Source organism: Amyelois transitella, chromosome 20, assembly GCF_032362555.1.
Source record: "Amyelois transitella isolate CPQ chromosome 20, ilAmyTran1.1, whole genome shotgun sequence".
Classification (NCBI taxonomy): domain Eukaryota; kingdom Metazoa; phylum Arthropoda; class Insecta; order Lepidoptera; family Pyralidae; genus Amyelois; species Amyelois transitella.
The window spans coordinates 7937262-7959083 of NC_083523.1; the positions used below are offsets into that span (position 1 = coordinate 7937262).

At 35.7% G+C, this 21822-nt stretch overlaps 2 protein-coding genes across 5 annotated transcripts in view; both read left to right on the forward strand.

Moving 5' to 3' along the window:
- Nucleotides 1–21822, forward strand: part of LOC106131597 (phosphatidylinositol-binding clathrin assembly protein LAP) — a 38385-nt gene that overhangs the window by 10245 nt on the left and 6318 nt on the right. The window contains exons 2-13 of one of the 4 annotated variants that reach the window (XM_013330742.2): nucleotides 1891–2033; nucleotides 9715–9790; nucleotides 13458–13478; nucleotides 15006–15108; nucleotides 15458–15625; nucleotides 15999–16137; nucleotides 16579–16724; nucleotides 17232–17412; nucleotides 17728–17784; nucleotides 18474–18660; nucleotides 19842–19988; nucleotides 21498–21609. In XM_013330742.2, coding sequence (XP_013186196.1) covers nucleotides 1891–2033; nucleotides 9715–9790; nucleotides 13458–13478; nucleotides 15006–15108; nucleotides 15458–15625; nucleotides 15999–16137; nucleotides 16579–16724; nucleotides 17232–17412; nucleotides 17728–17784; nucleotides 18474–18660; nucleotides 19842–19988; nucleotides 21498–21609 — 1480 coding nt within the window. The remainder of the gene's footprint in view (nucleotides 1–1890; nucleotides 2034–9714; nucleotides 9791–13457; nucleotides 13479–15005; nucleotides 15109–15457; nucleotides 15626–15998; nucleotides 16138–16578; nucleotides 16725–17231; nucleotides 17413–17727; nucleotides 17785–18473; nucleotides 18661–19841; nucleotides 19989–21497; nucleotides 21610–21822) is intronic. The other 3 variants (XM_013330745.2, XM_013330744.2, XM_013330746.2) reach the window with 3 other exon arrangements.
- LOC132902973 (uncharacterized) lies at nucleotides 20303–21491 on the forward strand. The gene has a single exon (XM_060950085.1). It carries the CDS (start codon nucleotides 20419–20421, stop codon nucleotides 20782–20784), a length of 366 nt encoding a protein of 121 aa, XP_060806068.1. The 5' UTR covers nucleotides 20303–20418; the 3' UTR covers nucleotides 20785–21491.

Below are 21822 nucleotides of genomic sequence, written 5' to 3' on the forward strand. Positions count from 1 at the left end.
TGCTCTTCCCTCCTTGTCTGCCAATTTCATGAAAATGGTTATCAGTTACAACATACCTACATACATATAATTACGCCTATATCACTTGCGGGGTAGACAGAGCCAACATTCTTGAAAAAACTAATAGGCCACGTTAGCTGTTTGGCTTACTGATAGATTGAATTGAGATTCAAATACTGACAGGTTGCTAGTCTATCGCCTAAAAGGAGAATGCTAAGTTTCTAAGCCTATCCATTTGTCGCCTTTTACGACATCCATGGGCATGAGATGTACTGGTCCTATTTTTTCTCTCTCTCTATCTGGTCTCTTTTTTTGGTGCCAGGAACCACACGGCATCAGTTACAACAACCCTTACAATACCCTTGCTCCGGGTAAAAAATAGATTATCAGTGATTTGGTTGTTTTAACTACACTGGGAAATACATGAAAAATCTATACTAATATTATTTAGAGCTGAAGAGTTTGTTTGTTTGAACGCGCTAATCTCAAGAACTACTGGTTCGAATTGAAAATTTCTTTTTGCGTTGAATAGACTATTTATCGGGGAAGGCTTTTAGGCTATATAACATCACGCTGCAAGTTTTAGGAGCGAAGAAATAATGGAAAATCTAAAAAAAAGCGAGGAAAATTATTCATCCTTGAGGGCTTCAATGATGCCCAAAAAAACTATTCCACGCGGACGAAGTCGCGGGCACAGCTATTAAGTGATAAAATCATATTTGAACATCGCATATGACGATCGCGATAATGATTGTTGTTTATGAGGTCAAGTCTCTGATGCTAGCCTCCAATGACTTTTATTTTGCCACGCAACTAACGCCGCTCTCACACCATCCCAAGGTCTTATTTTCCAGCGTCCGAAATACCAATGTTGGTTCTTCTATTTGCGGTGTAATAGTATGAAAATAGAAATGTTTGTAGCAAATCAATGTTATTTGGTATTTGTTTGATAATTGTTTTTTTTTTAATCTGGCATTAAAATCATGGCAATGATAATTAGCGCGGAAGCGCTTTGTAGATACAAATTACTTACCGTTTATTTTACCGCCTTAAAAAAAGGTGTTTTCAGTTTAACCTGTATGTACAATGTTTGTTTGCCCGCGTATATCTCGCGTTTCCCTGAATCGATTTTGATGCGATTTTTAGGAAAGTGTTTGTTTATTAAGAAAAGTTTTAGAAGTTTGGCTTCGCCCGTAGAACTTAGATGCATTACATACAACACTCGGAGATAATGAACCTATTTAACGGTGAAAGGATTTTCATGATCGGTTCAGTATTTCCAAAGAATTGCCCTTACAAACAAACAATCACAGTTAATAACTTTATCTCTTTTAATATTAGTTAAGATCGAGTACAAGTACCTATCCAAAGAAAGTTCAAGACTTGTTAGGTACTGCAATTCTCGAGTTCTTTGGGGCTGTATTTTGTCTCGTATATTATTATATACATACATATACATATAATAATATAGACGAAGGCAGAGCCATCAGCCTTGAAAAGACTGATTGAAGCCTTGAAGAACCTGTCACTATTTGAATCTCAATTGCTGAACACGCTACGTTCAGCAACTATTTGAATCTCAATTGCTGAACGTAGCCTGTTCAGCAATTGAGATTCAAATAGTGACAGGTTGCTAGCCCATCGCCTTAAAAAATAATCTCAAGTAAGTAAGCCTATCCCTTAGTCGTCTTTTACGACATCCATGGGAACGAGATGGAGTGGTCCTATTCTTTTTTTGTACTGGCGCCAAGAACCACACGGCACTATAGATAGAATATATAGAAGTTCATCGCGAAAAAACAATCGCAAGTTTGTAAGCCTATTTCTTTGTCGCCTTTTACACTATTATTATATTATCATAGTCTTAATGGATGAACTGATATTTTCCAGATCTAGTCCACTGCACGAACGAGCCGAATGTATCCATACCGCAGCTGGCCAACCTTCTGGTGGAAAGGACTCAGAATACCAACTGGGTGGTGGTTTATAAGGCTCTCATCACCGTTCATCATCTACTAGCCTATGGGAATGAGGTGAGTGGATCTTGTTTTGGTTTGTTTTTTTTTTTTAATTATGGGTTCAAAATGGCAAGGGTTTTAGTGGGTACGCTGGCATAGTAGATTCCAGGAGTCACACAGTAATGAACACCTTTTGAATCAAAAGGATTTCCACAGCGTAAACCAAAAAATGTTTACTGCAAAGATCAGACGGCAGTCGCTTCATGTAAAACCCTGGCTTACCTTAGCCCCATAGCATGAAACGCGCGATGCAGTTTTTTTTTTCGCGAGGAAATCTATCGCTGTCCCGTTTGACGTCATAATAAAAAGCGAAACAGCGATAGTTTTGCGCGCGATAGAAACGGCGACGCGCGTGCTATACTACGGGGGCATAGGTTCTTCGGGTTTTTTGATACTTAGATCATAACTATGAGAAACTCCTTGTTAACTAGGCGCTGTTATGTGCATGTAATAGGTACAAAAATTGAATTGTTTTTATTTTTTATTATGGGACACTTCATATCACTGAATAATTGTCATATATTTTGATTTGCCAACATTGCTTGACGTCAAATAAATTACTTAAAACTAAGTTTACTGCCGCTTCCAAAGCGTCAGTGCAGAAGAAGCGGTACCAAACTGCACTGCAGCATTTCTAACGTACCTATGATCAATTGATAAAATTTATAAATTCCGTGGTATGATCAAAATTCATCGTCGTGTCGCAACCAATTGCGTCAATAATCGAATCCCGTTGTGGAGGGCATGTCTTCAAATTAACATATTGTGATACTTTTGATGGAAATATACGATGAGGCGAAGGCCTCTGTGGCGCAGCGGTAATACGCTTGTCTGTGACATCGGAGGTTCGAATTCCGGTCAGGGCATGATGAGAAACACAATTTTCTCTGTTTGGTCTGGTTTCAAGTTTCGAACTTAGGTACATCGAGGCTAACTCAATCTGTGTAATTTGTCCCATTATATATATATATATATATATATATATATATTATCGAAGATAAGATGAAATAAAATGTGTTATTTCATTAAATATTAGATAAGTATTGTCTCTTTTTAATTGCAAGACATGTTCACTTTAAAACGCCTTTGTAGTGCCCTTGTCTGTTAAACAGGGTTCGATTCCCGGCCAGGGCATCTAGTCGACGGCCTTGAAAAAACTGAAATGACACTTTTAGCTATTGCATTGAATTTACTTATCAATATGTAAATTTTTGTGAATGAAAGATAGCCGATGAATGCAGAATATTATGTAAATGTGAATAACGTGTGGTTCCCGGGACCAATAAAAAAAAGAATAGGACCACTCCATCTCGTTTCCATGGATGTTGTAAAAGGCGACTAAGGGATAGGCTTATAAACTTGGAATTCTTCTTTTAGGCGACGGGCTAGCAACCTGTCAGTATTTGAATCTCAATTCTATCATTAGGCCAAATAGCTCAACGTGGCCTATTAGTCTTTTCAAGACTGTTGGCTCTGTCTACCCCGCAAGGGATATAGACGTGATTTTATGTATGTATGTGAATAACAATATAAAAACGCACTCCCAACGGCGTTATCAAATATTAATTTGCCGCATGTACGCAGAGCTATTGCTATTAATTTCCACTTGTTTTGCTACACGACTACAATAATATTAGGGTTGCATAAAATCACACAGTTAAGTTCTTAACGACATCCTAAATAAAAGTCTCAGTCTTTCGCTATTAAAAATTCAGCATACATAGATACATATGATCACGTCTATATTGTTTCAAATTGAACTCTTCGATGTTTGCCATAGAATACATCTATACATATAATAAATCTGTAGAAAGGTCAATTCTGTACATTGAAAATATTGAAAAAATAAATAGCAGGGGGTGTTACTGGATCGATACCAAACACAAAAATGTGATTAAAAAAATTTTTGTCTGTCTGTCTGTATGTTCAGGCATCACGTGAAAACTAACGGTTCGATTTTGATGAAACTTGGTATAATTATACCTTATTATCCTGGGCGTAAAATAGGATACTTTTAATCCCGAAAAAATACGAAGAAAAAAAAATCTTAATTTTTCAGTTTATCTATAGACGTTGTTCTGTAGAACCGCGAACACACGTTGCGTTACCCGCAGTGGATTTAGCGCCGTAACCTGTAGCGCCTAAAGTCGGCTTTGGCTTGAACCGTTTGCTGCACAAGCGGGCCGCTACTAATTACTATCAAGCTGAAAATGAGTATAATTATTTAAAACACAATCAAAAGCATTATTTCAAAATTCCCCATGATTCCGGTTTAAGGAAAAAAATTTACTCACGGTCAAAGGTAAAAAATGGGTGTATCGCAATTTTCTTTAAAACGGTAAGTTTTTCAAATCGGAAAATTACCTCAGACATAAATTGAAGATCATAAAGTTATCTATAAAAAAGGTATCAATAATTTTTTTCAACAAAGCTACCGTTTCTGTGATATAACGATGCAAAAAGTTGCAAGCGTCATAATATGCATCCGTTTCCTTGCCACCTCTGAGGTAGTGTACTATTAGCGCGTTTTTTTTTACATTTTTATTATTAAACTTGAAAAAGTCTGAAATAGGTTAGAATAAACACGTGTTTTCACTACGCAGTGGCACTCAAGACTAACTTTCGTATTTATTATTTAAAAAAAAAATAGAATAACCCTAAGTGAAGAAAATCATCTTAGGACAATAATAGAGGTTACAATTATCAAATTCAATGCAATAATCAAATTAAAACTAAAGCTACTTATAAAAAGAAAGAAAAAAGATGACTACAAACTAAAATTTAATTTATAAATTGTACAGTCCTTGCATAGCATCAACATGCGGGAATGTGCCCAGAAGGCTGGCAGCATTGCCAATTCGAATGGCAATGCTGATTCTCTGAGCCAGATAATTTCCAGCCCTCCGGTCAAGATATACCTCAATTAGCTTTTTCGACAAATGTCGGAAAAGCTGATGGGCAGATAGGCCCCCCGGTCCCAGAGTTTCTACCCCAAAAGGTTCAAAAGTATAGATATTACCGATAACTACATACATACATACATAAAATCACGCCTCTTTCCCGGAGGGGTAGGCAGAGACTACCTCTTTCCACTTGCCACGATCCCTGCATACTTCCTTTGCTTCATCTACATTCATAACTCTCTTCATGCAAGCTCGGCGGTTTCAGGTACTTTTGACCTGACCCTTTACCAGAACGTCCTTAATTTGATCAAGATATGTTCGTCTAGGTCTTCCCACCCCGACCTTTCCCTCCACACTCTCCATGTATATCTGCTTAGTCAACCTGTTTTCATTCATCCTCTCCACATGACCGAACCATCTCAACATACCCTTTTCTATTCCTGTAACTACATCTTCTTTCACATCACAACAGTCCCTTATCACACTGTTCCTTATCCGGTCACTCAATTTCACACCCAACATACTCCTTAACGCTCTCATTTCCACTGCATTTATTCTGCTTTCGTGCTTCTTTTGCCATACCCAATTTTCACTCCCATACATTAATGTCGGGACCAACACGCCCCTGTGCACAGCCAGTCGAGCCTTTTTGGATAGTTTCTGACTGCTCATAAAGGCATGCAAAGCTCCATTCACCATGTTCCCCGCGTTCACTCTCCTTTCAATATCACTATCACACTTGCCATCTGATGTAAACTTTGATCCCGATAACTACATATTTGCGCCTTTTGAGGTTTTTTGCCTCATTTGAAGCAAAACGGCCTTAGATTTAGTAACCTGAAGATGAGTCGGCGCAAGTGTGGCGACACAAGTAGCATCCCACACCAAAGGCCGCCCCAATCTCCAGGGTACCAAAGTCATACCATCCGGTCTCTTGGCATCATCCCGAGCCAGACCGTTTGGTTCTAGGAGGATTATATCATTTAGGGCGGCATGGCGCCCTAAACGGCCGGCACTCCTAGGGCATGAGAGGCCGTGGTGTCCATAGCCGACAACGGTATCCCCGCAAGGACAACTATTATTAACGGTATTTCATGTGTTGAGCATTCTGAGATAAAGCAGCTATACGACCCTAGCCACGTACACAATTAAACAGAGAGACAGATGTTGTCTCAAGGTTTCACTACAGTATAAATGAAGGGACTGGGTTTCATTATACTTATGTATATTTTATATTTTGAATTCAAGTTAAAATTACCGACAGAACAATATTTTTACTTATATTACTGCTACATAGAGTATATACGAGACGTGCTTATGCATATTATGACGCTTGCAACTTTTTGCATCGTAATATCTCAGAAACGGTAGCATTATTGAAAAAAAATATTGATTCCTTTTTATAGATATCTTTATGATCTACAATCTATGTCTGAGGTAATTTTCCTATAAAACTTACCGTTTTGAAGAAAATCGTGAAAATCCCATTTTCTTACCTTTGACCTTGGGTAATTTTTTTCCTTAAACCGGAATCATGGGGAATTATGAAATAATGCTTTTGATTGTGTTTTAAACAATTATACTCATTTTCAGCTTGCTGGGAATTAATGTAGCTTCATTCCTATTTTTTGGTCTAAATTGACAGGACTGAAAATAAAATGGAGAAATAAACCATCTACGCGAAGACCGACATCCACGCGGACGGAGTCGCGGGGGAAAGCTAGTTTTTAATAACATAAAGAATAAATCAAATCTTACCAAAAACCTAAAAGATATGGCACCAAGTGTATCAACATTAAAGATTCTGCCATATAGCGCCAGTGTCAATCAAAATTAGGAAAAGCGCCACCTACATACCTGGCTGCCTACCCCTCAGGGAAAGAGGCGTGATTTTATGTTATGTTATGTTTTACATACCTCACATTATTTCTGAATCTCAATTCCATCATTAAATCATTCAGCTCAACTTTGCTTTCTAAACTTCTGACTATTGGCTTTGTCTAACTCGTAAGCATTGAAAGACGTAATATTAGTGTACGCCAACAACAGAACATATTTTTTTTCTAATTACGTTTTTGTTCCTTCATGGGTTAACAGTGCCAACAGTCTTGAAAAACTGAAAGACAACATGCGGTTGTAAAGCTTTATGACGGAAGTGAGATAAAAAAAATGACAGGTTGCTACTCCGTACTTATAAAATCCACTGTTCACTCATAACCTGATCGATAAGATTATATTATTCTCATCGAAAACCTCTTTATGTTCAGACTGCTCGCATCTTACAATGTAGTTAGCTGTGATGTCATTATAAGCACCTGTATAGAAGCCTGATAAGATTTGTAACAGTAAAAAGCTATCGGGGATTCTATTATAGTATATTTATTAATTTAAAATTTTATTGCACAAAAAAGTGTGCAAAAGGCGGACTTAATGCCGTTTGGCATTCTCTACCAGTCAACCAGCTGACCAAACAGAAAACTTGATGTTGGTGGTGCGATAAAGTGCACATGCATACTGCAAAATACATACATTACAAAAAAATGCATGAATACGTACAAGATACATAAAATACATATCCATACATAATATCAAATTAGGATGTACCAATTATTGATCAGCCGAAGGAAAAACCCATTCACAGCATGATTGAACGCAAAGCGACTAGGAGCTCTCCTAATCATATAATCGTATAGGTAATTTTGAATCTGTTTATTCATAAAACTTACGTCCACAGCAGGATTTGAGCGTTTTCTGATGCTACCCGCGAAGGAAATATCGCCAAGTAACCAACACATTCAGGCAATGTGAAATATAATAATCATACAATGTGTGTAAGGTTCTCTTCAAAAGGTTGCAGAGGTTAGATGAGACTATGAGAGTCGCTTCGTGTCGAAACCAGACCCCTGGCTCCTTTCCAAAGTGAGGAATTGCGCCAGGATGAAGAAAATATAGTTGTAATTTTCTTCAATATTCGCGATTTTGCATACAGTTTTCAGGTCCTGTAGAATCTATAGTCCGCTCGAGCTTTTTACAAGCTTTAAAAACTATATTTTATTACATAACAATTCATCGTTTGCAAAGATGCCAACCCTAACATACCAATAATACGTTACAAGATCGTCGTATGCAACCGAACCACTTGTGTCAATAGAGTTCATGCTTGTCCTTCTTCATTACATACCGCCCGTGCATCGCCGGCGCTATTGTCTAGCAATGTTCGAGGTCAAAGGGTCTGACGCCTCGGGTTTTTATTGTATTGGTACTAACTGTTCATGTTTTATATGTTACGTAAAGATTGCTTATCGATGCTCTTACGGTGAGGGAATAAAGTCGTGGGAAAATAAGGCACTTTTTTTTTATTTTTTAAAATAGATTTTTAGGTTGGCACTTTATTTGCGCAAATAAAGTGCGGGTTAAAGTAAGGTACCTTTATAAATAAACATCAATGATGGTTACTTTTAAACCATATCTGTTCTTGGGATAAACAAACACGTTAATGATTTATGTGTCGATTCTATTCAACATTCACCGTTTTGTTTGGGAAACAAAAAACAATAACATATGTTTGTTTGAAACAAAGTTTCTTAAAAAAAGCGCCAAGCTTTAAAAAAAGTTATTTAATTCAGAATTTTACATTACCCTTTATTACTTTATTAGATATTTCATATTCGTCATATTGTCGTCATCAGCATGATATGTAGATTAAACAAATTCTGGGCATGTAATCACTCCGACTAGTGTTTCGCTAGCATTTCCTCATGAATAAACATTGCTATCATAAAAACGTATTATGAATCACACATACATAACATAGGTACAGTTAAAATGATGTCAGACTCAGATCGATCTAGTTTTTATAAAAGGTTTAGATCTTTGACCTGCTCAGATATTAAGATTTAGAGGTCGTCTCATTGAACAAAACGTATATTATATTTATATATAGTTATTTTTCCGTTCTTCACAATGTTATTATAATAATTATAATCTCTCTCTCTCATCTTTGCGTGTTCCCAGAGCGTCCACTTTGCCACCAAATTTTGTGACCTGGGGTTCGCTAATGTTATTTTAGTCATCGTGCCCCCGGAACACGGCACGCGCGACGCCTTTTTTATCGCTCGAAAAACAATCGCTGTTTCGCTCTTTATTACACGTGAAACGGGACAGCTATAGTTTTTCGCGCGATAATAACGGCGTCGCTCGTGCCATGCTACGCAAACTGACATTAATCCTCGTCTTCGCCTGTGACTACGATCTTTTATGTAACGAATATACTATCCGTAACCGTCCCGATCAAAAACCAACTTTAACCTTCTGTCAATCAAATATTTTATGCAAAAGGCAGACGACGTTTGTGGGAAAAGGTCTGAATTACGACACCTGATCCTTATTTTAGACCGCACTTATTTCCTTTGCGTTTTTCCTGGCGCTCTAAACAATAAACCTCCGCCCCTAAATCCATAGCTATATAGTTTTAAATAAACTTTTGTAGTCAAAACTTACAGCTTTTGTGTATGTACCTCCCGTAACTGCAGTTACTGCAGATATATTTTTTTAATATACCCCATGATGTAAGCTGAACTCGCTTAAGTCATTCTTTGAAATATTAAAGTTTTTCTACATCATTTCTTTTTTTGTTTAATTCCCATTTTCAATATTTAGAATCTTGTTTGCCAAAATGGTAGTAATAAAATTAACCATAGTTAGGTTGCTGGTTGGTTGATATAAATAATTTTATATATTGTACTGATATGATTTTTTTTCTATACTAATTCTGTTATATTTTTGTTTTTCAGAGGTTTACACAATACCTAGCATCGAGTAATTCAACATTTCAACTCAGTAATTTCTTAGATAAAAGTGGAGTACAAGGTATGTATTTATTTGTTTTCATAATTTACTAAATATTTTAAATTAAATCGGTTATAGGACAGTGAGCTACACAGAAAAGTATACTTACAAGTTTTGATACATCTAAGATATGTTAGTGCTATCATTTTATGCGGTCCACTGTACCTATCAAAATATACACCAAAAATTAATATATGGATATTGTTGTTTCTTAAAAAAATATCGGCCTTTATTATTTTCTATGTTTAAAGGATTTTTAATATATTCCATTGTTCATATCAAATTCTCGTATTTTGCGAGTTGAGTCAGAACTATCTTGTTTATTGCTTCCGCTTTCACAAGTTATCGAAACGCGGATATTAGAATCCCCTACTAATGGTAGGTAGGATATACATATTTTACGACACACACACACAGGTCAATTCTATAGGTACTGAAAAAAAGTAATTTATAGCCATGAGACATGCGAATGCAATGCATGCGAATGTTTGCAAAAGATATTTCTAGTTGTGGACTTATTAACAATGTGAAGATAAATGTAATATAAATATTTGTTCACATGCTACTTAAATATAGATCTTAAAAGTTCTCCTTTGTACTTAATATGTGTTAAATAAATCATCGTATTGCGAGAGACTAAATGTAGTAGGTAATATGAGTAAAAAAAATCGAATCAACAAATTTCTAAAAAAAATTCAGTGACTTACATCAATATTATCAAGAATTGTAAATATTTACTTTACGAAAAAACATACAAACTGCCATGTCAACAAATAACGGCATGTTTCAATCATCGCATTGTCCAAACGAATATAGAAATAGACTACCTACCTATTTATTACGCAGTAAACGTATGTATAGAGCGTTCCTATTGGTCGAATATCCGTTCGAAAGACCTGCCTCCATGACGTCGTGAGAATAATGTGACTATACTCGTGGTAGTGGACCGAAATAGAATGTCTTAAGAAGTGATAGCTGCACTTTTTTATATCAGTTGAACAGTCAAGGTGTTCTGAAAAATTAATGAGAGTGACGGACATTGTGGCAGTTTCAAATGTGATTATTTTCGGTGAGAGAAAACATCATGAGGTAACCTGGACATATCAACTGGATGAGTAACCTAATCATGATACAATATGCATTAGGTTCATCTTCAAAGTTTACGGAGGATAGACGGAAATAAATTCGTGTAAATACCTTCCCAACCCAGGATCATGGTCTTAGGTGAGGCTCCTCTCCAGTGACGTGAAGATATAACCAAGTACGCCAGAAGTATGATGACCAACTATCATTATCAAAGGTGCAGATATAGGACGTATTTATGCAAAATATACTAGAAAGTACATAATATACATTGCCAAAATAATCTTGGCACCGCCTACCAGCAGTGATAATGCACGTACGATAAAAACATACTATGTGATTGCGAGGGGCGTTGACCAATGACCTCCTGGGTCGTCGACACGCGTCTAGAGCGAGTTTTTTTTACATGTCTATTTGTTAGTTTTTTTTCAAGAGATAAAAAATGTTTGTAAATAATGATAAAAAAGTGGGATGTATTGCTATGGCGCCCAATGGCATAGAATTAAAAGTTATGTACTGAAGGGACATTTTGAAGACAACTATTGGAAAAACAATTGGGAATTAGTTATGATGAGAAATTTCAATTATACAAAATTTACATTTGAGATCTCAATGAATCTCTATGGCCAATGTAATCCTAATACCGCCTAAACTTGCCTATACTTTATTAAATCGAACGAGATAATAAAATTATATGCGATAAAAAGTTAAATGGGAGGCGTCCATTCGCGTAGCATGAGCGAGTTGACGAAGTGAGACATCACTTCTGCTTCAAAAATTAAACTTGACGAATTAAATATGTTGTGATATTTTTAATAGAGAACACTGACATAACAAGATAACAAATATTGATGCCGGCATACAAGGTCATACCTTGCTGGATTGATAACAAATTATTCAAATTACTTTACAGGAATGATTGCAAGGGATAGCCAATGATAACCTTGTTGGGGTTATTTTTAACATTATAGTTTCTTGATAATAAACATACATACATACATAAAATCACGCCTCTTTTGCGGAGGTGTAGGCTACATCTTTCCACTTGCCACGATCTCTGCATACTTCCTTCGCTTCATCCACATATAAACATGTTTTTATTCTAATAATATTTAAAGATTCACCACTTTCCATCCATAACTTTATGAGTTTAACGGAATGTTTTAATAAATTACTTTTACCATTAAATAACATGTGGGCGTTTCAGTTATCTGAAATCGATAATATCTGAACGTGATCTGAAATTTAGCCAAACATAAGAACTTTTTACAACGTCTCTACCTACGCCTACGCGCAGGCAGAAATTATGTAACCGTTACGTAAGGTGTTATATCATCTGTGAAGCTTATTACTTTTGTTTATGAATATAATGAAAGTTCAATTTATCCTAGCAATTATTATATTTATTATGGACAATAATTTAAGTCAAATATTTGGAGAAATGTGTTTTTGAATAAAACTATGGACAGCCATAAAATATCATGTCATTACTTTTTAGTCTCTGACTGCTATGACTAACATCACTGAAAGAGGTGTGATATTATGTTTGTATTGATTAATTTGTATGTATATTATATGTATTCTATGTAAAAGGTTTTACATCATATAACCGTTATATATATATTTATATTTTATGAAATATATATTTTATGATTGGTCCGTTTTAAAACACAGTATCTGCAATTTATAAATCATACGTGAAGAAAGTTTGTTCTATTGCTATGTCGTTCGTATCACAATTCTGTGAAGCATTCTTTAATTGACCGTGTTATATTTAGAAAAATGTTTTAATCACACCATTGTTCAATCTTCATATTTCGCGGAAGCAATAAACAGCTGTTAAGACTACATTGGTTTTATTAAAATGGCCGCGTTTGAACAGACTGCATTTTTTCTCTTAATTAATATGAAATGAATTTACTTTTTACAATTGTCACTGTTTTATGAGTTGTTTTGATTTGAGATTTACCGAACAAATTGAAACCTTCTCAAGAACAAGGTATCAAATAAATAAAAATGTCTAAAGGATAAGCTAGTGTTACTTGGAAATTTATTATTAATTATTTAATTCGCTAAAATTGTAATGTCGCTGAACTAAAATTTTAATGAAACGTTTGACTGTATTTTAATCACATTAAGGAACTTCCTCCATTTTCTTCTATAAGTACTTTAATATTATGCAATTATGATTGAAAGCATGTGGTTTGGGTTAATTTAAGCATCACAAACTACATAATTATTATGATTGTTGTTCCGATTACTAGGTTCGCCTTGAATTAGAATAATAAGGATCGTTTTAATTTTTTTAAAATTGTTTTTTTTTTTATATACAGACCTATGTGTTCCCTCATAATGGGACTTTTTATTTTGCTTAAATAGTAATTAAAAAAATATGTATTATTACTTTTAATCTTTCCCATTGAACAAAACATTATAATCAAGTATGTTTTTTTTTTCTAATTTACCTAAACGTAAATTAAAATAATCTCGTAAACTATTTTGGCATGTCTGTTTGTAAAATAAATAATTCCTGTTCACTGTCTTGCTGTATTAAAATTCGTGTATATCTAAAACGAAATTTTCTATTTCCTATTGCTTTCGGAAGGCGCGGCCGGTGCCCGGATTGGTGAGTTCAAAAACAAAATGGCGGCTTTGTGACTGTCCGTCTGCGTAGAAGTAGTAAGAGTTTTACACCATGTTTACATGAACTTAGTAACGCTAAATTTTATTTTAAAAAAAAGCAGGGCGTCTTAGATTGGTACTCTCCCCTTACTAGTGATATCACAATAAAATCTTTTAAGTTGATAACCGAACCTTTGTCACCATTGCAGTCTAGCGAATGTTTAATATCAAAAGTTAGCATCATTCATTTCTAAGTTCATGTAAACTCGCCAACAAAGACTGTACGATTAAAGTGTTTGAATACTTTTTACGTCAAAATTTTTTTCAAAATAATTTATTCTTTATGATTTTCCAAATGTCAAATACTTTATATGTAGGTCTTGAGGCTATAAAAAGCTTTGATTGATGTTTGGGTATTATGGGTGCAATTGTCAAGTATAGGACTACTGTCCCATCTTTCGTTTCACCTACAACAACTATTTTATACTTTTTTTTTAATTTGATTTATTGTTATAGGCATGTATATGCTTGCAGTATCATTCCTCGGTTATGGTACTAGGAAAAATGATACTGACGAATTGGGTTACGTAAATACCATTTGCTATTTTTTTTAAATCCATAAATGACTTTAATTAATTATAATTAAACATTAGTTGAAATGTATCATACAGAGCAAATATGTATATGTTTTTTTATTAATTTTTGTTAAATACTTACAAAGTATAAAAGTTTAATATCATGCTTTTGTTTTGTTGTGCATTTGTTATCAATTGTTCATTATATTTTAGTGTAAATAAGTGTGAAGTTCCCTGCTCAAGATCTATTTTCTTGTAAAGAATGTATTGAATTAAAATTTTAATAGCATTAGATATGAAGACAAAAACTCACAATTCTAAAACGAATTTTTAATAATTCATCGATTATTACGTGTAGAACTTTTTGCAATGTTTATATTAAACAAAATTATAATGAAACGAGTCATAAGTGTCACCATTTGTTTTAATGGCACATACAATTATTTTCAATTAGCTTGAGCATCGGGACCAAACTGCTCATTATTGGTGCCACTTAGTTTTAATTCTCACACATTTAGATAGGCTAATGTATATTGTCATTTTGCATTAAATTGCTAATATTTCGCACTATTGTTAATGTAATAGACACTTAGCAATTTTTATCACGTTGCATGTTGTTTGTTTTGAAGCACGATTGCTTACGCGCACCACACTGTATGAGGCTTCCAAAGATTTATCTGTCATTGGTGGTACAATAATGTCATATACCATATCTTTATTGGGGACAATAGGTTGATCATGATTTATGTTAATTAAAGTGTATATTAAAAACAAAGATTGAGTAATTTAAAAGAGGGAATTTAGAATTCATTATTAATAATATAATTCGATTAAATTGTATTAATCAAAATAATGGGTTTGTCACTGCGCTTTCGTGTCGTATGTCAATGTCAAAATAGGCGGGAATTTGTTTTGCGTTTGACCATAGAGCATTCATTTTTTTATTTTTCACACAGGGTATGACATGTCGCCGTTCATCCGGCGGTACGCCAAGTACTTGAATGAGAAGGCGCTGTCCTACAGGACTGTTGCCTTTGACTTCTGCAAAGTTAAGAGGGGGTCAGTATATGAAAAATTCAGTTTATTACTTGTATTTCACCTTGTACAAGTCAGTTGTTCTACCTAACTTAGGCCGTGCCGTGTGGTTCCCGGCACCAATCGAAAAAAGAATAGTATTACACATCACTCAATCGCTTTCTCATTGATGTCGTAAAAGGTGACTAAGGGAAAGGCTTATAATTTTGAAAATCTTATTTTAGGTGGATGGATTAGCAAACTGTCACTATTTGAATCTCTATTCTATAAGTCAACAAGCTGAGCGTGGCATATCAGTCTTTTCAAGACTATTGACTCTATCTACCCCGCAACTTCAAAAAAAAATTCTCAATTTCATTATTTTCTTTTTCAGTAAAGAGGAGGGCTCTCTCCGCATGATGAACGCAGAGAAACTGCTCAAAACCCTCCCAGTACTACAAGCCCAGTTGGACGCCCTGCTGGAGTTCGACTGCACAGCCAATGATCTGACCAATGGCGTCATCAGCATGTGCTTCATGCTGCTCTTCCGGGATCTCATCAGGTGACGTATACCTCATATCATATTAGGAGAAAAACAAAAGTCATCGATAAAGCCCAGCCGATAGCGCGTAGAACGGACGATCGTCGATAGCGAAAGAAGTTTCTAGAATGGCGACCAAGTCCCCCAAAGGCAGTTTAGGTAAACTAATTACCAGGTTCTCCGACTACCTTATTTAGACTGCAAGATGACGCGGAATCGTACCAGTCAATGCGGAAATATTTGGAGAACCGTAAATCCAGCAGTGATGAATGTCTTAGAGAAACAAAAACCTGCTATGCAGTGTTTCAAGCTCGGTTAGACGCTTTGATAGAGTTCGACTGCACAGCTAGCGATGAGATGCAGAATTTTAAAATATTCTTTATGTTATTTCCAGATTGTTCGCCTGTTACAACGACGGCATAATAAATCTGCTGGAGAAGTACTTCGACATGAACAAGAAGAATTGTCGCGAGGCTCTCGACCTCTATAAGAAGTTCCTCATCAGGATGGATAGGGTCGGAGAGTTCTTAAAGGTATGGCTATCCGGCTCGAAGGACCATTTTGTGGAGTTGAAGTTTAACTTGCAAAAAATGCATTCATCTGCACTGGTTTAAAGCTGCAATGGCGTCTTCATTATAAACCTATCAATAATTCACCATTTGCTTGGGAAATACTTAGACGTAACAGTAGAATTTATTTAAATAAAAAATAATTCGTCAGAGTGGATAGGGTTGTTATAAATTTATGTATTGTTATCCGGCTCAAAGTACCATTTGAAAAAGCCGAGACTTTAATTGTGGACAGTAAAAAATATTTAATAGTTATGGCGTGGCATGAGAAACCTTTTTTGTTTAACTCAACCTCGGCGTCAGCTTTCAGTTTCGTGAAAGAGAGTTATACTTATGAAATATATTTTTTTTAATAGAATATAAGGAAGACGAGTTTCAGTAATTCAGTTTTTGAATACGTTACAGGTAGCTGAAAACGTGGGTATAGACAAGGGCGATATCCCGGATCTGACGAAGGCCCCCAGCAGTCTTCTGGACGCTCTAGAGGGCCACCTCGCCGCGCTCGAGGGAAAGAAGGGATCCGCCGCTAACACTCCCACGCAGACCGCCAGGTATGTAAATTCATGCTAGCCATAAAATAAAAAAGAAATCTAATTTGAATTTGGAAGCTTAATGAAATATTACAGATGACTTTACATGAGCCATAAATATTGAACAATTGAATTAGATACATTTGGATTTCAAAAGTTAAATAAGCAAGGTGACACAAACTGCACACTGGCCAAACTCTTACCAAAAAAATATTTACATTTGGAAAGTTAACCAATGGAATGCCTATTGAAAATACTGAATAAAGAAAAAAAAAAGAAAATACAGAATATCAGAATGAAAAAATTACAATAACAACAAATAACAATATTTCAAATTAGACTTATCAGAAAGAGGAAAATTTCCATTCTCCTCTGTCTCTTTTTTTTAATTATTTTTCTTTAATTTACACGAATTGGAGAAAATTGGAGGGATACGATAAAAAATCACTGTCTTTTTTCTTCTTTTAAGCTTGCAAAAGTGGAAAGATGTAGTTTTAATATCTAAAATATATTATGTTATCATTTCAGCGCCCAAAAGAACGTTGCAAGCGTGATGGGTGCGCTTTCATCCACATCTTCATCGTTCGGCAACGCGGCCGCTTCTACCAGGCTGGACAACCAAGCCAACGGCGCGTCCCCACTCTTCATAGACGACACGCTGAAACAACAGGCATTGGCTGAGGAAGAGGCCGCTATGAACCAATACAAGGTAACTTTGGTGACATCTCTAAACGTCACACGACATCAACCAATCACAGCGAAGAATACGACGCGCTGAGCCAATCACAGCGAAGAGTCTAAATTGCGAAAAGAGAAGAGTGCGGTGCGTCTACACGTCACTGAAAAAAAAAGATTGAAATATTGACAATTAGGTCATCTAATGGGTCTCCTTTTTAAGACATTGAACCTTGATATGACTGAATAAGAACCACGCAAATGAAAACCTTCTGCCATATTTGTTATTCCACTTCAGTCTCTTGTAATTTAATTTAGGTACACTAAGATGGTTATAAAAAATTCACAGGTCCATTTATTCCAAGGGGATCAACTGACAGGCGACGAAGATATATCGGTCATACTTGTAAGATAGAAATCAAAACAGTATATATTTTTTATGTGGGATTGTGAAAAATTAAGGAATTTATGTCTATATCGCTTATTTGTCTCGTTGGTAATAGGTATTGGGTTGTCCATTTCTAAGGCTACAGCATAAGGTTAATATTTCAATTGTATAATTGTTTTGGCATCTGTCTCTTGATTTATGTTATTATGCAGTGTTGGAGTTAAAAAAAAACCCCGTATTCAAATGAGTTGTTAACGGTGGGACAAAAGAAAACGATTTTTCGAAGGTTCGATAGGAATCATTCGGTAACAAATCGATTACATGCTGGCAAGAAAGTATTCATTTGTGTTCATTAAAAAATGTATGTTCTAAATTTGAATGTGCTGTTTATTTCTCAAAGGGGTTTAAATTCCATTGTGTTTTCCATCATATGCAATTATCATTAAATCCAATTTGCATTTATTGTATCAATAATAATAAGCCAATTATAATGGAACAGGCTTTTTCACATCTCTTTCTAATTATATCAGTCAGAAAGTGATATGACGGATAAATTTGTCTGTTCTGAAACTGTTTCTTGTCACATGCTTGTCACAGACTCATTTGTGGTATTGAAATACATATGCTCTTGATTCAAACGTACTTTTCGGTTAAAGGGATATAAAGTCCGCCCACCAATCATTCTAATCTCGAACTTATCTTTACAGAACAAGGTGCAATCTCCGACCAACTCGGCGGCGAACAATCCGTTCCTTTCAACTGCGGCGCCCAATAACCAGAACCAGTCGATAGTAGACTTGTTTGGTCCGAGCCCGGCGGATACTACCGCCCAGTCTAACAAGGCCTCTGATGATTTGCTCTCACTGGGCAATCCGTTCGCTGATATGTTCGGAGGTGAGGTCTAGTTATATTGGACGTAGGATTTAGGTCAAATATTTAGAATTGCAATATCTTTTTTCAATGTTTGCCATGCTCTTCTTAAGATGAGGGAATCCAGCACATTCAGACAATTAAATGTGATGCAAAAAGGGTTTGATTCCCCTGCAAATGTTGCGGAGGTTACGTGTACAAATTTGACGCAACGAAATAGAGTGAAAGGCGCATCCTGGACTTTTCTACAGAGGAGGAGGATGTCACCGGATCTAACGCCAGGACGAAGAATAATGAGATAATTCAGTTAAGAAATAAGTATACTAAAAAGTATTAAAGTAAATAATATTGTGCATATAAAATATAGCAACTATAATTAACATAGGTATTTCTAAATTAATATGCTGACTAATCTTTTATATTTTGTCACTGTAAAGAAACTTAATTGTAATATTGCTGAATGGCCGATTTTACATTTCGCATTTACGTGGATTTAGTATGTGTCTCTGTCACACTTACTTTAAATTTATTTATCTGTCTCGCTCAAACAAATGCGAATAAAATTGACCATATATTAGAAACCTTACACTGTATTATAAAAGCACATCCCAAGCTTACGGGGATGGTTGAAGCACAAATTCTATAACAATGCAGCCTTATAAACAAATTTACCCATTTAGAAATAAATTCGCGTTTATTTCTGCATTGTTATTCACATAAAGAGCTTAAGTCGTAAAGTTTCCTGTTACCTTTCCTTTCAATTTTACTCTGAATTTTCGTTTGATCTTAATTAAAATGCTATTTCAAATTCAAATCAAACAAAAATTTAGTCATAAAATACCTACAATCGAGACCGGCTCATATCTACAAAGACATTATAGCTGGCCAGGGTTTCCAATTGAATTTGGAAATAAAATATATCAAGGATACATAACGTTTAGTTAGTAACAACACTGGCGAATAATTAAAAAAAGGACGCCTCCGTGGCACACAATTTAATTACCTAGATATTTGACGCGGCTGTGCCCAAGAGAGACTTTAGGTACTTTTCATAAAGTTACCACTGGCCAGTTCTTCCCGTTATTTCGAATTATGAAATTTCGAATTACTTGGCGTATTTTTTTTTTTAATAAGTGTCACACTGGCCAGTAATTAAAAAAAAAGTACTAAGTAGGTGTATTTGACGCGGCTGTGCACCGTTTTAGCTTCGGGCGTTCAACCCGCCGCGGCCCAGCCGCTGTGGCCGCAGCAACAACAGAGCAACGGGTTCGGGGCCGCGTTCCCGGCACAGAACAACACGTTCGTGTCCGAGGCTAACTTCACTAACGTTTTCAGTAACACTGACACGACAGGTGAGGCGCTTTTGTAGATATCACCCGCTGTGTGGTGTGCGGTGTCATTGTGAATTTGTTGCGTTTTTGGTACTGAAAAATTGATTGGTATAAAGAAAAGTAAATATCTATTGTCAAGTGATATGATATGCAATAGTTTTGTAACACAAAATTTTGAAAATTGTGTACTTTACATTAGAAACTGCTTTTTTTTTTACATTAATTGTAAGGTGAATTATTTTTTGATTATATATATATGGATTGTATAAAAGTAATGTACTTCAATAACTTAAACAAATAACAATAATTACAATTCAGTATAGTTACGTCCAAAAGTATGATGAAACAAAATCACCTATAATTTTAATATTTTATTGAAATGAAATAATTTTATTTATTGAAATTTACAATGTCACCAAACCCTTGTAATTTCTAAACTGTTCTATCTCTTATGGTGTTGGTTATTATAAATAATATGTACTTTCTCACGCAAGCTGCGGCGGCTAACCCGTTCATGGGTATGGGCGAGCTCCCCGCCCCCGTCCCGACCGCGTCCCCCGCACGCCCCCCACCCCCCGCGCACCCCCCACAACCCAAATCCGCCTTCGACGACCTCGAAGACGTCATGCGCATGTCCCTTGGAGGATCCCCAGCCAAATCCCAACCAATCACACAACAGCCCCAGCCGATGGCCAACCAACCGCCGTTCAGTGACGTCATGACGATGCCGATGACCCAACCAACGATGTTCGGATCTCCCGCGCGACAACCGATGGTGCCAATGGCGGCTATGGGTTCGGAATTTAAATTTGGATGAAACGTTTTTTTGTTGTTCTTTTTTTTTTAATTTTTTAGTGTTTCCAGCCAGATGCGCTTACAGATTTAATTTGGCAAGGCACTGCGTTTTGCGTTAATAATATAGACACGCCCCGTTTAGATGTTGTGGTTTATTATTTATGTTGTTTATTTTGTGTATGTGTATAATAATAACATCTTATATATATGTTGTGTATTATCATTTGTAAATATTTATTATAGAAAAAATGCACTTTCCACTATTCATTCTTCGTCATGTCAATGTTTCCTCATTGAATTATAATTCGAATTTTAATCAAAATCGTTGTACCCATTTTATGTAAGTGACATTCGTACACAGATTATATCTAAAACTACGCCTTATATTTAAGAGCTATCTCTTCTTGGCGAACTTTGCACGTAGAATATTGATCTTAAATCACATAACTTCAACAACCCATTATCTTACTCAATAAGGCCTAATTTCGCAAGAACTTTCTTCTAAATTACTGAGATAATATTATAAGGCAAATATTTTCCATTATTCATATATGTCTTTCTACAACCGTAGCATGACAGCGATAGTTTTCGGGCTATAATAACGGCGTCGCGCGTGCCATTTCGCGGGCTGAGTATATTCGTAGAAATCTTTGTCGCTTAGATTGATACATCACCTCATCATCGCCTCGTTCAAAATAGCCTTTACCCCGATATAAATAAGGTACAATTCCGCAGGTCAACCGCCCCAACAACAACAGCCCGGGAAAGTGCTAACGGGCGATCTGGACTCGTCACTCGCTCAGTTGGCCAATAACTTGACCATCAATAAGAGCGCTGCAGCTCAGAAGTAAGAATTTTTTTTTTTTTCAAATACTCCTATTACGCTCTTCTCTTTATAAAAAGCTACCTTTCCTTTTGTTTCCAAATATACCAGATTGATTAAAAAAAAATTGTGGTTTTTCTTTGTTTTGAAGTCAGACAGTTTCCAACAAAAAATAGTAAGACTTACAAAAACTCTTAGAACCCATCTTAAGACAATGATTACGAATTATTCTCGATA